The sequence below is a fragment of the Pinus tabuliformis genome, chromosome 5_2 (genome assembly GCF_031772625.1).
Source record: "Pinus tabuliformis cultivar Carrire ecotype Pingquan chromosome 5_2, CPIR1, whole genome shotgun sequence".
Classification (NCBI taxonomy): Eukaryota; Viridiplantae; Streptophyta; class Pinopsida; order Pinales; family Pinaceae; genus Pinus; species Pinus tabuliformis.
Window position 1 is genome coordinate 849,350,254 of NC_142306.1, and position 20,680 is coordinate 849,370,933.

General features: G+C 34.4%; 2 protein-coding genes across 2 annotated transcripts; both read right to left on the reverse strand.

Annotated features, from left to right (window-relative positions):
• Nucleotides 1-9,747: 9,747 nt before the first annotated feature.
• On the reverse strand, nt 9,748-12,134 carry LOC149161963 (cinnamoyl-CoA reductase 1-like). The gene is made up of 6 exons (XM_089435607.1): nt 11,993-12,134; nt 10,955-11,112; nt 10,635-10,820; nt 10,379-10,541; nt 10,092-10,284; nt 9,748-10,000 (listed from the first exon to the last, which is right to left on the reverse strand). The coding sequence occupies exons 1-6, from the start codon at nt 12,132-12,134 to the stop codon at nt 9,799-9,801; spliced, it is 1,044 nt and encodes a 347-aa protein (XP_089291733.1). The 3' UTR covers nt 9,748-9,798.
• Nucleotides 12,135-18,631: 6,497 nt separating this feature from the next.
• On the reverse strand, nt 18,632-20,341 carry LOC149161964 (cinnamoyl-CoA reductase 1-like). The gene is made up of 6 exons (XM_089435606.1): nt 20,156-20,341; nt 19,879-20,036; nt 19,517-19,702; nt 19,261-19,423; nt 18,974-19,166; nt 18,632-18,884 (listed from the first exon to the last, which is right to left on the reverse strand). Exons 1-6 carry the CDS (start codon nt 20,307-20,309, stop codon nt 18,683-18,685), a joined length of 1,056 nt encoding a protein of 351 aa, XP_089291732.1. The 5' UTR covers nt 20,310-20,341; the 3' UTR covers nt 18,632-18,682.
• Between the last annotated feature and the right edge of the window lie 339 nt (nt 20,342-20,680).

Sequence of the window (20,680 nt, forward strand, 5' to 3'; positions counted from 1 at the left end):
ATCTGTCTTCAGATCATCCATCTTAGCTTCCATGCCATTTATCTTAGATTCCACGCCATTTATCTTAGCATCTGTTAGCTTTTGTGAGCGTGACATTTGTTGCACTTGTTCTTGTAATTTTGATATATCATGTAGCATTTCTTCCTCTTCTTCATGAGTCATGCTAGAGCTTTCAGGTTCCTTACTAGGTGTTTGCATTTTCTTTCCTCGGGGCATCAGTTACCGATAATAATGCTTTACTATGCCCTTTGAATTCCTTCAAACCAAGCTTATGCAAAAATAAAAAATAAAAACTACACAACTTTTTTTACTTTTAGAAGTCGAATATTGAATCTGATGTATCTCTGTAATTTCGAATCATCTAGTTCTGAAATTGTGACCTGTAGTAGCCTTCTATGTCCTCTTTCCAATGCCACTAGTCTGAACCAAATTGGATTCTCCAAGAAAGAGTTATGCACAATCTCCCGCAGTGACCTGATTATAGACTATTTCAGTAGAGTGAACTTGTATAAAGTGCCACGTGTCACTGTTTCAACCTTTGACTCTGAAAAATATATAAAAGAAAACTAAAGTCCGTCCTCTTTCTGTACCTTCTTACGAAATTTCAATCCGATGCTCAAAAAGAAAGTTATGACGATTTTCCCAGGTCACCTGTTTTGAATGTAATTCAGGAGTCTGCAAAAAGACCAACTTCCTCAGATCATATCTCCGAAAATATCGCGCGAAAAGCTCTGAAATTCGGACCCAAGGTTCAACGCAATTTCTTCTCAAATGGGTTTTTTTGCGACTTCTGAAATGTCACAGAAAAAAAGTTATAGCGAAAATTCCACGATGACCTGTTTGGAGCAGCGAAACCCTAGAATCCAAAGCTCTGATACCAAATGTTATGAAACCAGCTCAAGAAAAGATAGAAAAGATAGATCAACGCCTTAGAATTCAGCCTCTTCGAGGGGCCAACCTCCTTTACATTACATAAATGAACAATTCTTGGATGATTCAAATGACAAAACCTCCTTTCTATATATAGGAGTCTAAGGAGTCACAATATAATCCAGCCGACCTAACAATAATAATATAAAGCCACAAAAATAACAATAGAGGGATTCTATGGGCACATTAATAACAATATGGGGGTAATTGGGGCACAACAATATAAATAAGGGGTATAACTACAATAGTAATGGGGTAATCACTAGTATTATAGGGACCCAACAGGGTTATCCCCCCTGGTTAACTAGGGTGGCTAGTTGTGGAAAGAGTATAACAATAATTCCTCCCAGCCACCTAAAATAAACCTAATTAATGATGATGTGTATGTTTAGACACACACATATAACAAAAATAAAAAAGTTATTATTTAATGATTAATCACTTTATGGGTGTTATAAATATTGAGTGGATATAATTGATAAGACTTTACATGTCTACCTCATTTCTGAATATTAGTCATAATGTACCCACAATGATATCTATGTTGGGTTTTTGGCCTTCTACCTTTTTGGAAGATACAATAATAAAATCATCGATATTTTTACTTGTGAACTTGTGACTAGTGTTATGGCTAAGCTGAGAGATTAAATTATAATAAAAAAAATATAGATTGGCTTATCATGGAGCACATCAAGGATATATTTCCTACTAATTTTATAAATAAAATGTACCACTAGGCTCCATATCATGATGGAGAGACTAGAGATGAAGTAAAATAGAGGCCTTCAAATATACATGTGAATAGATGGGTATATCAATTATGTCAAAAGCTTGTTAATGATTGTTAGTTAAAGAAATGATGGAGGTTGAAATTTAAGCATAAGACTTGAATATTTCAACTTGAATTGTGTAGAAGCCAGTTAAAGTGTTATAGAAAGCTTTTTTCACCTTGTCCCTAACTTGGGGGGTCTATGTGGCAGGCCATTTATTAATTCAATTAAGGTTGTCCTAGTTAAATTGCAATTACTCTTCCTCTTAGAGAATGGAACCTTATTCTAGAGATATTTCTTTTTGTGGTTAATTTTTACATTCTAGGCATTTTATAGCCCATCCTTCATGGCCTAACTTTTCCTACCATGCCTACCTAGAATTTTCTAATATTTCTAAATTTTAAGGTTAAGTTGGAGAGGACCAATTACACCACATGATGAACTCCCACATGTAGTATTCTTCCAATAACATAATCAATGATATTTTTAGGGCTAGGCTATTCCAATGCACTCTACCTATAATTTCCTCCAAGTTATCTATTTAACTTGTCCCTAGTAAACATTTGAGTCTATACATAAGGTCTTCTTAACCTTTTCAAATATTTTCTTGAAATGAAACTACAATTGAAATCTTAACCACATATCATCAAAATACCTCCACTACATAATCAACCACACCCATGAGTGGAGATGTAGGAGAAGAATTTGAAAATTTGACTTAGAAGAGAAAATTCTCATGCATTGTTTCTTAAATTTGTCCTCTTAGCTATTATGAAAGAACCGCCATTATTTTTAGAAGAGACATGTATTATGCCTAAAGGTTTTCTAGGTGTGACACATCACACCAAAAGTTTCAAAAAAAAACTAGAAAAACTATACACATCCATATCATTCATGAATAATAGTCCTTATTTACCAACAATGATATGTTGACTTTAACTACTTTCCCTCTACCAAGATGCATTTGTAAAATCATTGATATTTTTACATGTAAACTTTTCTTTGGTAGTAATGACCAGAAATCTAATTTAACTCTTACTGGAGCACATCAATTATATCACCTCTATTAGTTTTGTACCTAAGATAGAACTTTAAGCTCATCTATCATGACATAGGGACTAGAAATTGAGAAAACCAAGTTCCCTTAGATATACATGTCAATAGATGGTTATAATGGATGTGTCAAAAGGTTTATTCTCTATGGTAATTTAAACAAATTGTGGAAAACAATGAAAGATTTAAAGAAAGACTTTTTCAATTTGTTCCCGATTTAGAGTTTATTAATTTATCTTTTGATGAAGTTAAGAATGCATGCACCTTTTATTTTGGAGTTTTATCCTTCACTAACTTTATTATAGATTTTTTCTACTTTGAAACCTCTAATGAAATTTTTTGAATTCATTCCATAAAACTCTTGTAGACGATGTTGGACCTGCTAACATGTCAGGGAATCTCCTGATAAGAAATCCCATCTAGACCTTAGGCATTTGGTGTAGGAATCATAGCAGTGGGTTGTATGGTATCACCTTGACCGTGGTTGCATGCTGAGGTAAGTAAGATGTCCCTATTGGAAGCAAGGGTGTGAAATTCGTAGCAAGTCAAAGAAGGTGCATGAATGGTTCTAACACATGGAAAGTGGGGTGAGTGCGCCCCTTGGAAACCTGTGAAAGCACACGGTTTGGAAGGGAACACACAAGCGAGGATGCATCATAAACTAGAAATCAAGTAAGCTAAGAATCCAAAGTGATGGTTAAATCAACAACACATCTCAGTAAGATTCATACATACTTATACAAAAAGAGTCCATACATGCATTCGTAAGCAAATAGATACATATATCATTAGAGTAACCAAGATAGATGAAATACAATAACAACATATGCATGAAACATGTTGGCTCTATTATATTAAGAAGTGAAGGTTCCAATCATACAGTACAACCATGACCAACCACTAGTCCCGGTAGCAGAATGTTACAGCCATTTCCACTTGCTCCTCCAAAAAGATGTACTAGCTCTACACTGTGGAGAAGCCAAGGCTCATTACAATACTCTCCAAGCTTTCTCTAAGATACTCCTATCGGAAGCTTGGCTGGCCAAAATCCTATACAATGAGTTATGAGGCGCTATATATAGCAAAGGGTGGGGTGAATCTTGACATTCCCCTTTGTGACTATTCATCTACCCTCATGATTCTTCAACTACTCTATGACTGTTACATTCAACTATCGACACTTAAACTTCCACTTGACAAGATTTTACGTACAATCTGCAGATGTACCCATGTGAGACAAAATAGGCTTGAGCAAGCCATGCAAGTCATCACTATGACTCAGAAAACTGTGGGAAGACCAACTCTTCGACATGATCATGATGGTCAATGGTGGAAAACTGATTCCAAGCTCGTATTCCGTGATGGTGTCACTGTACTTTGTCGTGACATCTTTCCGGAAACAAACTCTTACCTCTGTTGCATATGGGTACATTGCTTTGGCTCCTTTATCAAACTCGTCTGATAACATGCGCATCATTGTCTTGAGTGCAACCAGACCAATGATATACTGATGCATAATGCCTGCACTGATCGCCAAGTCTGTGATGGTGGCTATGCGCATCAACTCACCAAAGTACGAGTCTAGCTCCAGTCAGACTTGTGCCTTTTGCTTTGCCTCGGTGACTATCCCAATAAATGGGATCACATGTGCGCGCACAACAACATCCATGCTTCTAAATACTCGTGCATGGGAAGCCTGCAAAAAAGTGATGAGCTACGAGAGTTCTTCATAGTTCTGTATCTGACTCTGGATCCACAATGGAAGAGTGGGCCAAGGTGCCTTCTTATTCCGATGCAGCCTAGCTGATAGCCCTGCTGAGACATGGTACAATACTTCTTGCATGACGAGCTTGTCCATGGAAAACTTTGCCAAAACATGCGGAGGCTTCTCCACATTGTACATCCGTATGAAGGTGCCAAAAGGTGAGGCATACCAATCTGCTATGTTGATAAGTGCCTCCATTGCTGCCTTCGACATGCAAGGTGGATCCTGCTCAAATATCATCTTGTACACTGGGGTGACAAAATGGTCTCACAACTATGTGATGACCCTGCAGAAGCTACATTTAGAAAATAGTTTACAATAAGTGTTGACAGAGGTTTCTGCTAATGTCCATGCCCACTTCAAGCTGAGGAACTGCTCACGGGCACAGATTGCATCCAAGATGTAAGAAAATATGTAGATTTCTACTTGCTGACCTTTGGACAGCTGTCGATCTCCTGTTATTTGTTCCTTAAGCCTATGAGCCAACATGTCGGACCAGTTGCATGCTTTGCCTTCATTGGCCAGTTGGTCCAACGCGATCACCCAACTCTGCAGGAAGGTCTCCGTGCTCTCTTGGCCATACAAGCGACATGCAAAGATGACCAAGCACTGATACGCCTTCTGCAGTATCTTCGTCTTGTAAATCTGGTTGGGTGTCATCTTGAATTTGGTTGGATCCTTCACCTAGTTCTTCAAGATATCCCTAGAGTTGACATTGCTGCTGGGTATGCTAAAGGGTCTCTCCATGGTGATCACTGGCTTCGACAAGTGGTATATCTATTGATAATCATGTGCCCTAAAGGTAGAAATATTTGTCCTGCTGACACTTATTAACGCCATCGTCTCGGGATCAGTGTGCGAGACAATCCAATGTATCATGTCCACGCATGGGAACGCGGGATACTTGCATGCAATCCGGTACAAGCCAAACTTGTGAATGTTCACATAGGCTTTGCGGTCTTCGAGATCTTCCCCAAATGTGCCTAAGAATGCATCATTGAACTCCTTCCATTTTAGCTTGATGTCTTTGTCTACGATCAGCTTGATGTCTTCATATATCAGCAAAATCATAGACACTCGCTCAACTGCTTCTCTAGTTGCACTTCTGTCGGTGTCCTTTGACCCTGCTCTCTTGGAGACCATTGATTCTGAACTACTGAGAGATGGATGAACACCTGCTATATCTGGAGACATGGCGACATGCATGGAAAGAAATTTTCAGTTAAAACCAAAGAAAACTTGAGGACTAACATGCAACATACCCGGGGAACTACTGGCAAGGATTGTGAAATTTTCACTGGGAGGCCGAGAGACTGACTGCCAGAACTGTGCAAAAGGAAACCTAGACTATCGTGAGGCTGGTTGACTGCTGGAATTATGCAATGCCCAATCCAGAATGACCTGCTGGGTGCTAAGATTGCACAATGCGCAATTTCTGTTGGCAAGAGATGTAGGCTGAAGGACTGCATTGCGCAATTTTATAGGCCAACAAACACTACCTCTCAGAATTTCACAAATCAAGACTGGAGAACACTGTCTGGTCATATTTGCACATTTTCTAGGAGGAAGGTAGAGCCTTCCCTCTCAGAATTGCGCAATGTTGTCCGGGCAAGGCAGAGTTTGGGCCAAGGTTTCCCATACCCGCCGACGGGCAACTGAAAGAATATGAAGATGCGAATGCATGAAGATACTGAGTGTAAGTAGGAGTGAATTATCATGCATGAAAACAACAAAGCAAGATTCAGAAAATGGAAAAACATGCATGTGTGTGAAACGAGTTGTCGAATCAGCGACCGTTCATGCAAAATAGTGTCATGCATGCGACAACAGTGAGATGCAAATGAAAAATAAAATGGTGCTTGTATAGGCTAACATGCATGCAAACAACAACAAGCATTCACAGAAATCAAGCCAAAATCACTCACACAAGCCAAAACACAAAAAGCAACATAAATGCTGCAAAAGACAAGTAAAGCGACTTACCCAGAAATAGTTAAGTTAGATGTGCAGAAGACTCCTCGATGTGTTGTGGGATGTCATAGATCCAAGATCAATGTGAAGAATGAGATTTGAAGCGTTGAATAAATAATTTTGAGGCTCATGACGTGCATGCCACAAAGTTAGGAAAAGTGACACTTGGAGGAAAGTTTCTAAAACGATCTTTTCATTTAACCTCCAACTGCTAAAAAATAAATCCCTAAATTCCAGGGATTCTTTTTGCATGTTGCTTTTTTTCTATTTCATGAAAAAACAACCCATGCATGTAAGTCAAGTTTTTTGGGTGTCGGGTGGAACCGGTCAACCTGAAGGCACATGCAACAGTCTGCTTGACTGAGACGGATTTTTGTGCAATTTCTCAGAGGATCTGGTCTGGCTGTCCAGAGGGATTTCACAATTTCTGGGAGTTGCAGGTGACTATTGCCCAAAATTGCGCAATTTTTGGGCTGAGTTGGAGTGTTGGGCCAGATTTGTGCAATTTCTAGAGGGAAGGCTGGTTCCCCTCCATAATTGTGCAATTTTCTGAGGGATCTACTCAGCCAGCAGCTGGCCCAAGTCCGGAATGGCAGCCTATGAGGGGACTGAAGCGAACTGACATGCACAGGCTGACAAGCTACTGAAAAAACCAATGAAGCCTATGTACTTGACAGTGCGAGACATGTTGCTAAGGATGGTTCTTAGGGAGGCTCAAAAACGAAGCTAAGGCAAAGCTACAACAACTCTTTAAAAGTGCAATTTTCCTTTATAATTTTTCTCCCATTCTCACAATGTAAAATCTTCCTTTGCCTACACCAAGTTGCACCCCATTTATATATTACAAAACTTATATTCTCACAATGTAAAAGTTTGCTTTTCCTACACTAAGTTGTTTAGTACCTACCTCTTATGCAAAAAGTAGAACCCTTAGGGGGTGATGTTATCATATAACTTAATTATATTAAGTTCATGATTTAAGAACCACAACCTTGTGGAGAGGGAATCAAATTGCTAATAGTCTATTGGTACATGATAACATAGTTTTATGAAAAAAAAGATGACAACAATTAAATAATTAAACAATAAAATATATTATGATTAATAAAATATATTAATAGAAACATGTGAAAAATATTATTAATAGAAAAACACATTGTTATTACAAATAATAGAACAATTAATAGAAAACAAGCAATGAATGATTATAGGTTAATAAATATTTATTGTTAAAAATAGTATGATAATGAATGGAATGAAAATATTAATTATGAAAAAATTCATATATTTGATTTTTTTGAATAATACATTTTTTTAAACAATATTTAATTCTAAAAAATTGATTTTAAACCATATAAAATTAGTTATTCACCAATAAAAAATTAGAAATTCAAATTTTAAAAATTCAAAAAATAATTTTCAATTTCTAAAAAATATGAAAAGAAAATATTAATTATGGAAAAATCCATATATTTAATTTTTTTTGGAAAATAAAATATTAATTAAGGAAAAAATCATATATTTGATTTTTTTGGATAATTAATTTATGAGTACATTTTTTTAAACAAATTTTAATTCTAAAAAATTGATTTTAAACCACATAAAATTAGTCATTCTTCAATCAAAAATTAGAAATTCAAATTTTAAAAATTCAAAAAATAATTTTCAATTTCTAATTAATTTTACCAAAACTTTAATAAACTTTGGAAATGATTTCTAAAAATTTACAAATTAATTAAAAGTTATACAATATACTCTACCCTCCATGGATATAATAAGTAAAACAATGATATGTTTAATCACATTTGTAATGTCAAAAACGAAATTTTAGTATATCGTTAAGATATATTATTTAATAAACTAAATTCATTACTTTCTTCGTGTCTTTTTTAAAATAAATATTTTTTTACAATAAAAAAAATTGTTAAAAGTTAAATAATTTATGTATTCAAGCTTTTGTGATCCATAATGATTTAAACAAAGTCTTTAGGTAGAAATCACATTGCTCTCTGTTTAAGCCTTTGCCATGGTCTGCCTCTTCATGTGGTCCAGATGATGAACCACACTTGTTGGTTCGAAAGGCGTGGCCAAAAAATTATCTCATGTGATTTTTACGAAAAGACTTTGTTTAGTTAAATAATTGTCATGTTTTTGGTTTTAGAATTTTTGGCAATATCATGAATTGCTTGTGAATTTTAGTTATACAAAATTGTGAATTTTAGTTGTTTAAAAGTAATTTTTGAATCCATTATATTTTTGAATGCATAAATAGATTCAACATTATAAAAAGTCCCCAAAAACGCTAAAATTCTAGGTCAAACTTACAATTCCAAAAAATCCCCACTAAATTTCAAATAAAATTAATTAAAAAAAAAAAATAAATAAATAAATAATAAAAATGGTTTAAAAAAATGTTTTATAAATAAAAATATATTTAAATAAAATGTGTTAAGTAAAGTATCCATAACACTGCTAAAACATAAAAAAATTAAATATAATATATTATATAAGTATATATATAAAATTAATTATTAAAAAAATAATATTCTAATAAACTTAAAAATTTAAATAAAATATAAGCAAATCCTTTTTGAATAATTAAACAACCCTAAATAATTAATCAATTCTAAAAATTGAATAAAGTATACATAAAGTCATTATCACCATTGTGAGTATATATTGTACATTATGCTTTAGCCACCATTTGCGATTGATATTAAATAGCATACTCTTGTAAAACATTTAATAATACCATGAAAAATAATCAATTGGTTATTCTTCTATTAAAATTAAATTATTTATGTTATTTAACCAAGCTACCATTACATCTTGATGAATAAAAATACTTAAATACTAAAAAATAATGAAAAAATAATGAAAGGGAGAAATGATATTTATTAAAAATATGTCCACTTGGGGTAGCTCAAGCGACAAGGGCTCGGAAATGAAGTCTCACCAAACCAGAAGTCTTGGGTTCAAATCTTGGGCTATCCTTCCCCCGTAGAGAGGTACATAATGGACATGTAAATCTGAGAGTCCCACCCCAACTTACAAAAAAAAATATTTATTAAAAATACATTTAAAAAAAAATACTAACAAAAAAAATACAAGTTAAATCACTCATTAATATTATGGATAACTATAATTAACGTTGGCTAAGACGAAGTAGTCTATTGAACTTACAAAGTAAATGCAAGAAGGCCCACTGTTCTCCAACATGGAGTGACAAAAATTAGGAAAAGGAAATTACATATATATAGCAGCTAATGCAGATATCGTAGATGTTATATCTGTGCATATTTGAAGCCATTACATCCTCGCCATCATTGTGTGACTGCCATCCCTCTCAGCCCAACCTGATTGGTGATGTTGAAGAAACCCCTTCTCGTGTAAGCTGGCCACAGTGTCAGCCAAACACTTGTTTATAGGCGTAAATGATTGTCCCAGATCTTTCAGCTTCTGATTGGAGAACTTGTATGGCTGCTTCCTTGGAGTTTTCTCATCTGAACACCTGTGTGCATTAAGCTGGCTTCATTTAATATATGTATTTATGAACCTAGCTTAGTTTGAACATAAATATATAGAGGTTAGAGGGTGCATACTTGGTAGGGAGGGGACAGCGAGGGCACAGTTTGGCCAACATGTGGACTAGCTCTCCTCGGTGCAGGTTGCATTCTGCACATAAATATCTATGGCAACGCGTTGAGGGCGTTTCATATACTAAAATGTGAGCCTCTGCCACATCCCTCACATCCACATATGCCTGAGTTAAGTTTGCATACGTTTTGGCTGACCCTGATCACCATCATGTTTCATAACTATTATATCATAAATCCATGAAGTCTATTACAAACCGACGAATTATAAGATATATAAAAACATTACCCACCTGTTAAGTATTTCATTATATGAGCAGTGCTAGGGTTCATGGCGGAATGCAACAAGGGACCCAAAACCAGGCCTGGATTAATCACCACCAACTCTAAATTCTTTCTCTTTGCAATATCCCATGCAGATTTTTCTGCGAAGGTTTTTGCATAGCAATACCAATTCTGTAATGCATGAATCAGGCCAATCGATTATTAGTCCATGATTTGCGTAACCATTATTTATAATATTTGATAAAAGTAATGCTGTTAATTTACCTTGGTTTGTATACAGTAGTCCAAATCGCTCCAGCAGTCATCATGGACTACGGCAAGCGGGTCTCTGTGAGGATTCATGTAAACCGCACCGATGGAAGACGTAAAGACAACGCGCTTGACCCCAGTTTCTGCGCAGGCCTCCATCACATTCCTCGTCCCTTCCACTGCTGGTTCTATCACTTGCTCCTGCACTCAATATTAACTGCACCCATCAAACCTATATTAAAAAAAATGTTTAACAAGATCTAAAGTTATGAGAATGGTGATCCAGGGTTGATTAATGCAATTTTAAGAAGCGATGAATTAAAGAAAGTAATTACAGGGTTATCGTTGAGAACGGAAGCCATGTGAAAGACACCGTGGCAACCTCTGATGACTGTGAGTAAGCTCTGGTAATGGAGAATATCAGCTTTCACAAGCTCAAGTCTCTCTTTTGCTCCTTCCAACGCTCTCAGATGCTCATACCTTCCACCGTCATCTGCAATTTGTCAAATCTCGTTAGAAAAGAAAAGAGTACTCTTGCAAGAGAAACTCAAGTACAATTTCAATATTTCAAATAAATCTTATTTATCAAAAAACATTACTATTAAATTTTGTATCTTATAACATATATTACACTTAATAAAACTCCGAGTAGAAATTTTTTTTTTGTTAAACTTATCATTTTAGAAAACCCACCAAAAAAATTGAAAAAAAATAAGTGATTACTCCATTGATTAAGGTTTGATTTGCTAGGCAAAATGTGAGATATAGGTTACTTTAATTAGGTTATAAATTTGTTTTTGTTAAATTTTGATATAAATTTTGGGAAATCTCCAATCTATATCTATCTATATCTCTCCAGATCTCTCTATCTCTACTCAATACCTCTATTGTCAAACCAGCACTGCCAGCCAACACCTGGGAATGAAGCCATCCCGGCAAAGAGAAGAAACAGAATGACCTGCCTGGGTTATAGTTGTCAAACTTCAAGATTTTGAATGTTTAGGAGTTTTTCATGGTGTTAAATCTATTTCCATCATTAAAAAACTATTCAAACAATAAAAAAGTGTGAGATTCTCCCTAAAAATAACTTTCTAGAGGATTCCCTCACCCATACAACCTACCATGAGGCATCTAATCCCTCAGAGTCACCAGGGATCAGATCACACCTGGCCACACCAACCCTAAACTGACTGGATATTTTAAAATGCCTCCTCCCATAACAGAAAACACCACCCCAAAAAATTTGATTCTGAATGAACTTGCTAACTAAACCCATTCTCAACTCTGTGTTAGTAAGACCGTAGTACTCAACCTATTTATTAAAAACAAATAATAATTAGCTTAATAGGTCGTGTGAAGAATAAATGATATACCAGCTGGGTTGGTGCGAACTGTTGCTCGAACAGTGTAGCCTCTTTGAAGGAGTAACTTGACGAGCCAGGAGGCAATGAATCCCCCTGCTCCCGTCACGCACACTGTTTCCTTTGCTTTCTTTATCCTCTTTCCGCTTGACATAATGCTATACTCTCGGCTGCAGCCTGAAACTCTCTCGGCTGCAGCCTGAAACTCTCGGTCGCATAAGGCAAGTGGCTCAATGAATGGTTAAAATGTGAAGGGGCTCTACCCTTTTAATGCCTTCTTAAGGGGAGGAGAATTTGAGGGCAATCAAAATTACCACGTGGGGGCAGCCATAGAGATAGGCATTTCACGTCCATATAAAGTATGTTTTTTTTTTAATTTCTTTGTTGAAAAACGACATTTCGTAACTCAAGCAACGATATTTTCGCTCCGCCAGAGATTTTCAGGAGAGAAAAAACTGATATAATTAAAGCATTTTTCCCGGGAGAGAAAAAACTGACTCAGTTTTCTATTAAAAGGAAACGGTTCTGTAAGATCTAAAAACATGCGATATTATGCATCACCGGTATAATCAGAGATACACAGGAAATACCCCCACACTATATTATGCATCACCTGTATAATTAAAGCATTTTTTCAGGAGAGAAAAAACTGACTTAGTTTTCTATTAAAAGGAAAACCGGAAAAATGAAAATCCAGAAACTATGATCTCCTAAATATAAAAACATGATTCATATGTGCAACACCCATTTGCGGAGGACCATCTAGAAGTATATTTTAATCTACAAAGTATTTCTTATGATTTTTCAATCAATTAGATTATAATGTATGTGTAGTCATCATAATTAATATTCAAAGTATTTCTTATGAATTTTTCTGTTAATTAAAATATAATGTATTTGCTAATTAAAATATAATGTATTTGCAGCAGTTACAATCACATTTTTTACTTGAATTTTTTTATAAATAGTAAGTTTTAAGAGTGTTTTTTGTTAACCTACTTTACAGAAAGATTAATTTTTGACTCATTTTAATTAATGAATTATATTAGCATGATAGACTACCAAAGCTCTATATTCAAAAATTTTATATTTATGTCTAAAAGATTTTATAAAAAATTCAATGGAAACCCAAAGTGGTAGGTGCACAATGGGTTACTCTTTTTCCTTAGGCCTTTTCAAGTTGAATTTTATGCCTTCTTGCAGGGAATTTGATTGGTTTAGGTATTAGATCTTGTCTCTCTAATTATTTTGGGTGATTTTCAAATAATAAATAGTCACTTCTAAAGAAAAGCTCTTCCTTTGGACAACAAATTGGCATCAATATCTCAAAGAATCAGAATGGATCTCTTAACCATCTCTATGGTATATGTCTATCATGTTCCCAGGTGTGGATGAATTGGCCAAGCGAGCTATGTCTCTCCTTCATAGTATTCATTTTTAATTTGATGTTTCGAGTCAAAACCATCACTCATCATTAGGAAAAACCTGATGATGAGTCATGGTTTTGACTCGAAACATCAAATTAAAAATGAATATTGTGGATGCTCTGAAATCTCAACATCAAAATCCTCACCATAGAAACCGATAAACTCTAAGTTCCCTCCTTGTTAATCAATGTGTCACTAAACAACGAATTCCATGATGGAAACAAGTGTCTAGAGTTTGTGTTAATGTTAGCAGGCAAGAAAATTCTCCCTTGCAGTAGGGAGATACCACCTGATCGAGGCCCCAATTAGATCCTTACTCATTTTGTGTGGTGGTACTCACAAGTATAAAGGCTCCATTGTGTCCTCCTAAACTACCCTACTCTAATTACCTAAATTATCCTAAACTAATGCAAACTAATTTTAATACTAGTCCACTATAATTATTCTAAATATTTGTTACTACCTGAGACTTCTCTCGCTTTTGATGTAATGAAAACTTCTTGTTATCAATAGTAAGGAAATGAAAAACTTTTAGATTTTGAATTCATGATGGACCATCCTTTGAGTTCGTATCCTGCATCAAATAAACACATGAATGCATATACCAATATATTACAGACATATTTTCATTGCACAAAATAAACACAATGAAAAGCTTCTAGGTCTTGCAGATATGATCAAAATAATTAATAGGAAATATCAGTCTCTTTTCAAAACAAATTCATCAAAGCGATAAATGCTCTCACAACAAATTCCATTTGAAATATGGACATTAAATAGAAACATAATTAATTTAAGCATTCAAAGATAATTCAAAATTGAAATAAATCATTATGCATGAATATTCATTTCAATTATAAAACTAAAATAAGTATGCTAACATCCATATGAAAAATAATTTGTTAATCTTGATTCTCAAATTCAATGGAAACATGGATGCATATAATAATATACTACACACAAATATCCGATACAACAAAATGAGATTGAGATTGGAAAATGAATTCCTTCAAATTATCAAAATTCAACTAATAGAAGAATCTTGTGACTCATGACCCTTTTCTCCTTGAAGATAATCAAATATTTGCTTTAAATGACACTAGTGTTGAACTCTTAACCACATGTAATTGAAATACCTCCACTACATAACCAACCATACCCATGAGTGGAAATGTAGGAGAAGCATTTTAAAATTTGACTTAGAGATCAAATTTGCATACATTGTTTCTTGAAATTTGTCCTCTTAGCTATTATGAAAGAGACCATTATTTTTAGAAGAGAAATGTATTACATCCCAATGTTATTTTAGGTGTGACACATCACACCAAAACTTTTAGGTCATGTGAAATGGCACATGATTACAATTTTCACATGCAAAGTTTAAAGGGCCACAACAAAGCATAGTTTCCATTTTTGCACCAAAATTCTTTTTCCCTATATTATGTTACACATAAAATATTTTTCCATGTATCATATCATATCTAAAATCACTTTTCCCATGACACAATATACATGACACCTAATTTATCTTTATTTGCACACAACATGTATCACATCTTGTTAATTTATGGTGGTAAAATTACTCAAAAGTTCATTTTTGTGTGACACATCACATTAAATTTAAAATTTCTTTCCATGTGAAACGTTGCATCACTTCAAAAATTCTCTATTTTTCACATTTCACTTCCTCAAGATTTTCTTCATTGTCAAAAAATGAAATTTCTAAAAGGACTTCTTTTCATTTTGTATTTGTCACAAACTTTCCATCTCTATGACATGTAACATGTGACATACATTTCCTCCTTAGTGGCATATCAGACCAAATTATTTTTTCTTGCGATGTGTTGCATCTAAATGTATTGGTGGTACATTTATTTGACCTTTGATATGATAGCTTTAAAAATTTTAAAAGTGTTTCTAAAATGCAAAATGATATTTTTGAATCTATATAATGCTCATTAGCTCATTCACCAATGAAAACGCCAAAGCTAACCAAACATTTGTTCTAGTTGGCTCCCAAATTCAACTAACTAGCATTTGATAGCTATGCACTCCTTTCAATGACTTCATAGGTTTTTTTTCCTTGCATATATTTTATATACTTAAGGAGTTAAATTATATGGGTGAGGAGATGGAACTTATTTTTTCAAATTAATGAAATTCCTTGATATAATGATGAGTAGGATTAGTTGTTTCTATGGTAGACAAGCTCCTTGAGCTTAAATAACAAATCAATGGGTGGGAACCTATGGCCACATATCTCAACCCTCTACCATTTGTTTGGGGACATACCAAAGGATTATGATGAAACATGACCCAATGTGAGAATCATCCCTACAACAACCAAGTTCTTATTTCCTTTGTTTTTAATAATTTTCTTGTTGTGCCAAATAACCTCTATTTTTGAACATACTCGCTTGGCTATTATGCATGTTTAGAAATGATGCATGATTGCATAAGGTTTGAATTACATGATGGTCTTGGATCAATCTTATCATGTCTCTTGGGATTACCAATTATCTATGCTACTAGTAATCAAGCTACCTTGCATCCAGAAATTCTAAGGAAGAAGAATGAAAGGTCCATGAGGGTTAACATGGTAATTTTACCCTCATTGTTAGCTTAAGTGTGTGAGGGTTGGGTTGAATTTCCTAAAAAAATAAGCGAGTTTTTATACATAACCCCTTTATCAAAACTACACAAGAACAATAATAAAAGGCTACCACTTAACCATAATAACGCTAATATAAATCTTAAGAGTGTATGATTTCAAATATATTCCAAGAAATTGTTAGCTTAAGGGCTTAATTCAACAAAGAGCACAAAATTATCAACTCATAGGTTTTTGAAATCTTCCAAAAACTATTCCATCTCATAAAACAAGTTTTCAATGATTTTTTATGCAACCACTCACTCTCAACTCTACTAATCAACTTAAAGGCCGTGGAGTTTAATATCAAATTTCTTCTACAAAATTCACAACTTAGATATTAGATTAGACATGTAAAGATAAATATTCTTATACTAGAAGTTTTTAATTTCTTCCAAAAAAATCTACATATGGAAAAAGATCTCAACCTCAACCTCCACCTTCCTCCTACATTTATAAAGAAACATCATAACCAAAAAAATTAAAAAATAACAAAATATAAAAAATTATATGAAGAAATACAAATACAATAATAAATTAAAACAATTTATCACCTTATAGTTATTATAAATATTGAAAAGATATAATTAAAAAAATTATACTTCTCTATATCATTGATGAATAACAATCCTTATTTACCAACAATGATATGTCCACTTAGCTCTTTTCCCAGTGCCTTTTTAAAATATATAATTGATATTTTTACATCATTGGTATTATGACAAAAAAATCTAATTAAGCTCATAATGGACCACATCAAGTGTATCATCTTTATTAATTTATAACTAGGATAGACCTCTAAGCCCCCTAGCATGACTTAGAAACTGGAGATTGAACAAAACAAATTCCTTAAATATACATGTAAATAGATGGGTATAAAATATGTGTCGAAAGTTCATTCTTGACGATCAATGAAACAAATTATGAAAGTTAAAATTTCATTATGAAAGTTAAAATCTAAATCAAAGGCCTAACTCTTTCAGTCAAAAGTGTGTGAAAACTAATCTAGTTAAGAAAATATTTTTTCGACTTATCCCTAATTTGAAGTTTATTAAAACCATTCAAATGAAGAAAATATTTCTTCAACTTGTCACTAAATCCAGAATAAAGAGGTGTGCATTTTTAACTTCATCAAACTCTTAACTTCTTCTTATATTAATATTCTCTACTTTAAAATCTCTAATAATTTTTTTTTGTTCTTTCCCTCACAACTCATGAAACTCCTAAATATGTGCATTAATCGTTCGTCCTCCTTAAGAGCTAATTTTTCATCTCCTAGACCAAGTTCTACCCAATTTATATATTACAAAATGTATAATAAAGGAAATAAAATCATAATATATTTATGCATATTTGTAATTCATTTAAAATGAAATTTGAGTATATTGTTATGACTTATTATTCAATTATTATTTATTATTTTAATTTAGGCATTTTGCATTATGTCAAATGAGAATTACATATACCAAAAAAATTATGTTACTAGTTTAAAGGGAAACTAGACCAATAACATAAGTTCTGAGTCTTAAGATTATTAAGACCTCATCTAAAGAGCATCTTGTAAATAAAAAATTTATAAAAATAGGCTAGTTGTGCCAAACTCTTCACATACATAGACATGGAAAACAAAAAGATCTACTAGCCCTCTAAGCAAAAAAGCCTAGTGAGTCATAACAAGTATTGGGCAGAATCTCTAGGAATTCACATTGGCTGGTCTTTATCCTCATCCTTAGAGAAAGAGATCTCATGGCTAGATTGGTTAGCTTATGGTCTATTATACTCTCCGCTAAGACCTCTTGTACCTCCCTATCTTGCTTGGGATATTAAAATGTTGTTTAACCTTATGCAGGTTTCTGTGATAATTGATGAGGTGATGAGAGCACATATCAAATCTAGTGAGTTGGCATCATATCAAGGCATGGAAAGAATACCTGCTCCTCAGCACCCTCCTTGAGAATATTATTTGTGATAATTTTTATTATTGGTTATATAAACTCTTAGTCTCAATTCTTCTTTCATATCCTTTTTCATAATATTTAAACTTTAAACCTAATAAAAAATAAACATCACATAAACCAATAAATTTTACACCTCATAATCTTATTATTTAATTAATTAATTAATTTCAGTACTTTCTTATATATTATAGGGTTGTTTATTTATTTTCTCTAAATGATTAATAATTAAATAAAAAATTACTAGGAATGTTTTTGCCTTTTGTTGCGATCGGACTCTAGAATTTTGGCAAGATACAAATGTTTTTTTTCTTTTGAATTCGACTCTGATCAATTTTGGCAAGATAATGAATTTAGTTCGGCAAGATTTTCTATGGTTAAACCACACTAACATTATATCCGGATGAAGGAGATAAGAAAATAGTACAAATACATAAAACAAAAATTGAACTACTCATCAATATTATGGATAATTTTATAATAATAATAATAATAATAATTAATGTTCGCTAACGAAGAAATAGTCTATTGAACTTACAAAGTAAATGACAGAAGGCCCATTGTTCTCCAACATGGAGTGACAAAAATTATAATTATGAAAAGGAAATTACATATATATAGCAGCTAATGCAGATATCGTAGATGTTATATCTGTGCATATTTGAAGCCATTACATCCTCGCCATCATTGTGTGACTGCCATCCCTCTCAGCCCAACCTGATTGGTGATGTTGAAGAAACCCCTTCTCGTGTAAGCTGGCCACAGTGTCAGCCAAACACTTGTTTATAGGCGTAAATGATTGTCCCAGATCCTTCAGCTTCTGATTCGAGAACTTGTATGGCTGCTTCCTTGGATTTTTTTCATCTGAACACCTGTGTGCATTAAGCTGGCTTCATTTAATAGCTATTTATGGACCTAGCTTAGTTTGAACATAAATATATGGAGGTTAGTGGGTGCATACTTGGTAGGGAGGGGACAGCGAGGGCATAGTTTGGCCAACATGTGGACTAGCTCTCCTCGGTGCAGGTTGCATTCTGCACATAAATATCTATGGCAACGCGTTGAGGGAGTTTCATATACTAAAATGTGAGCCTCTACCACATCCCTCACATCCACATATGCCTGAGTTAAGTTTGCATACGTTTTGGCTGACCCTGATCACCATCATGTTTCATAACTATTATATCATAAATCCATGAAGTCTATTATAAACCGACGAATTATAAGATATATAAAAACATTACCCACCTGTTAAGTATTTCATGATATGAGCAGTGCTAGGGTTCATGGCGGAATGCAACAAGGGACCCAAAACCAGGCCTGGATTAATCACCACCAACTCTAAATTCCTTCTCTTTGCAATATCCCAAGCAGATTTTTCAGCCAAGGTTTTTGCATAGCAATACCAATTCTGTAATGCACGAGACAGGCGAATCAATTATTGGTCCATGATTTGTATAACCTTTATCTTAATACTTGGTATAAGTAATGTTGTTAATTAAACCTTGGTTTGTACGCAGTAGTCCAAATCGCTCCAGCAGTCATCACGGACTATGGCGAGTGGGTCTCTGTGAGGATTCATGTGAACCGCACCGATTGAAGACGTAAAGACAACGCGCTTGACCCCTGATTCTGCGCAGGCCTCCATCACATTCCTCGTCCCTTCCACTGCTGGTTCTATCACTTGCTCCTGCACTCAATATCAACTACATCCATCAAACCTATATAAAAAACAATGCTTAACAAGACCTAAAATTATCAGAATGGTGCATGGTTTATTAATGTGATTTGTAAGCTCCAAATAGCTGCATGGAATTGGAATTACAAATAGAGTTGAAAGAAGTGATGAATTAATGAAGTAATTACAGGGTTATCATTGAGAACGGAAGCCATGTGAAAGACACCGTGGCAACCTCTGATGACTGTGAGTAAGCTCTGGTAATGGAGAATATCAGCTTTCAAAAGCTCAAGCCTCTCTTTTGCTCCTTCCAACGCTCTCAGATGCTCATACCTTCCACCACCATCTGCAGTTGCCAAATCTCGTTCGAAAAGATAAGAGTACTCTTACAATTTCAATATTTCAAATAAACATTACTTATCAAAAAACTTTATTAATAAATCGTCTGAAGAATAATGAATATACCAGCTGGGTTGGTTCGAACAGATGCTCGGACAGTGTAGCCTCTTTGAAGGAGCAACTTGACAAGCCACGAGGCAATGAATCCCCCCGCTCCCGTCACACACACTGTTTCCTTCCTTTTCCTATTCTCGCGCAGCTCCTTTTCGCCTGACATCATGCTTTACTCTCCGCTGCAGCGTGAAACTCTCGGCTGCATGAGGCAAGTAGCTCAATGAATTGTGGAAATGTGAAGGGGCTGTGCCCTTTTTAATGCCTTGTGAACTGGAGGGATGGAGAAGCAATCGAAATTAGCATGTGGGAGCAGCCATAGCACCGAATTTTTCGCTCCGCCAGAAATTTAGTCTTTTGCGGAGAATGGGCACTTCCCATTTGTCAAATGTCGGCGCTCTACAATTAAAGACGTCCAATTCCGCACCTAATTGTCCAAACATGTAAATCCGATTATATATTCAGACGTCCAATTCCGTACCCATTTTTCAATCCGATTATATGTTTTTAGTGAGAAAAAATGGAGAATTTGTAGCAGCG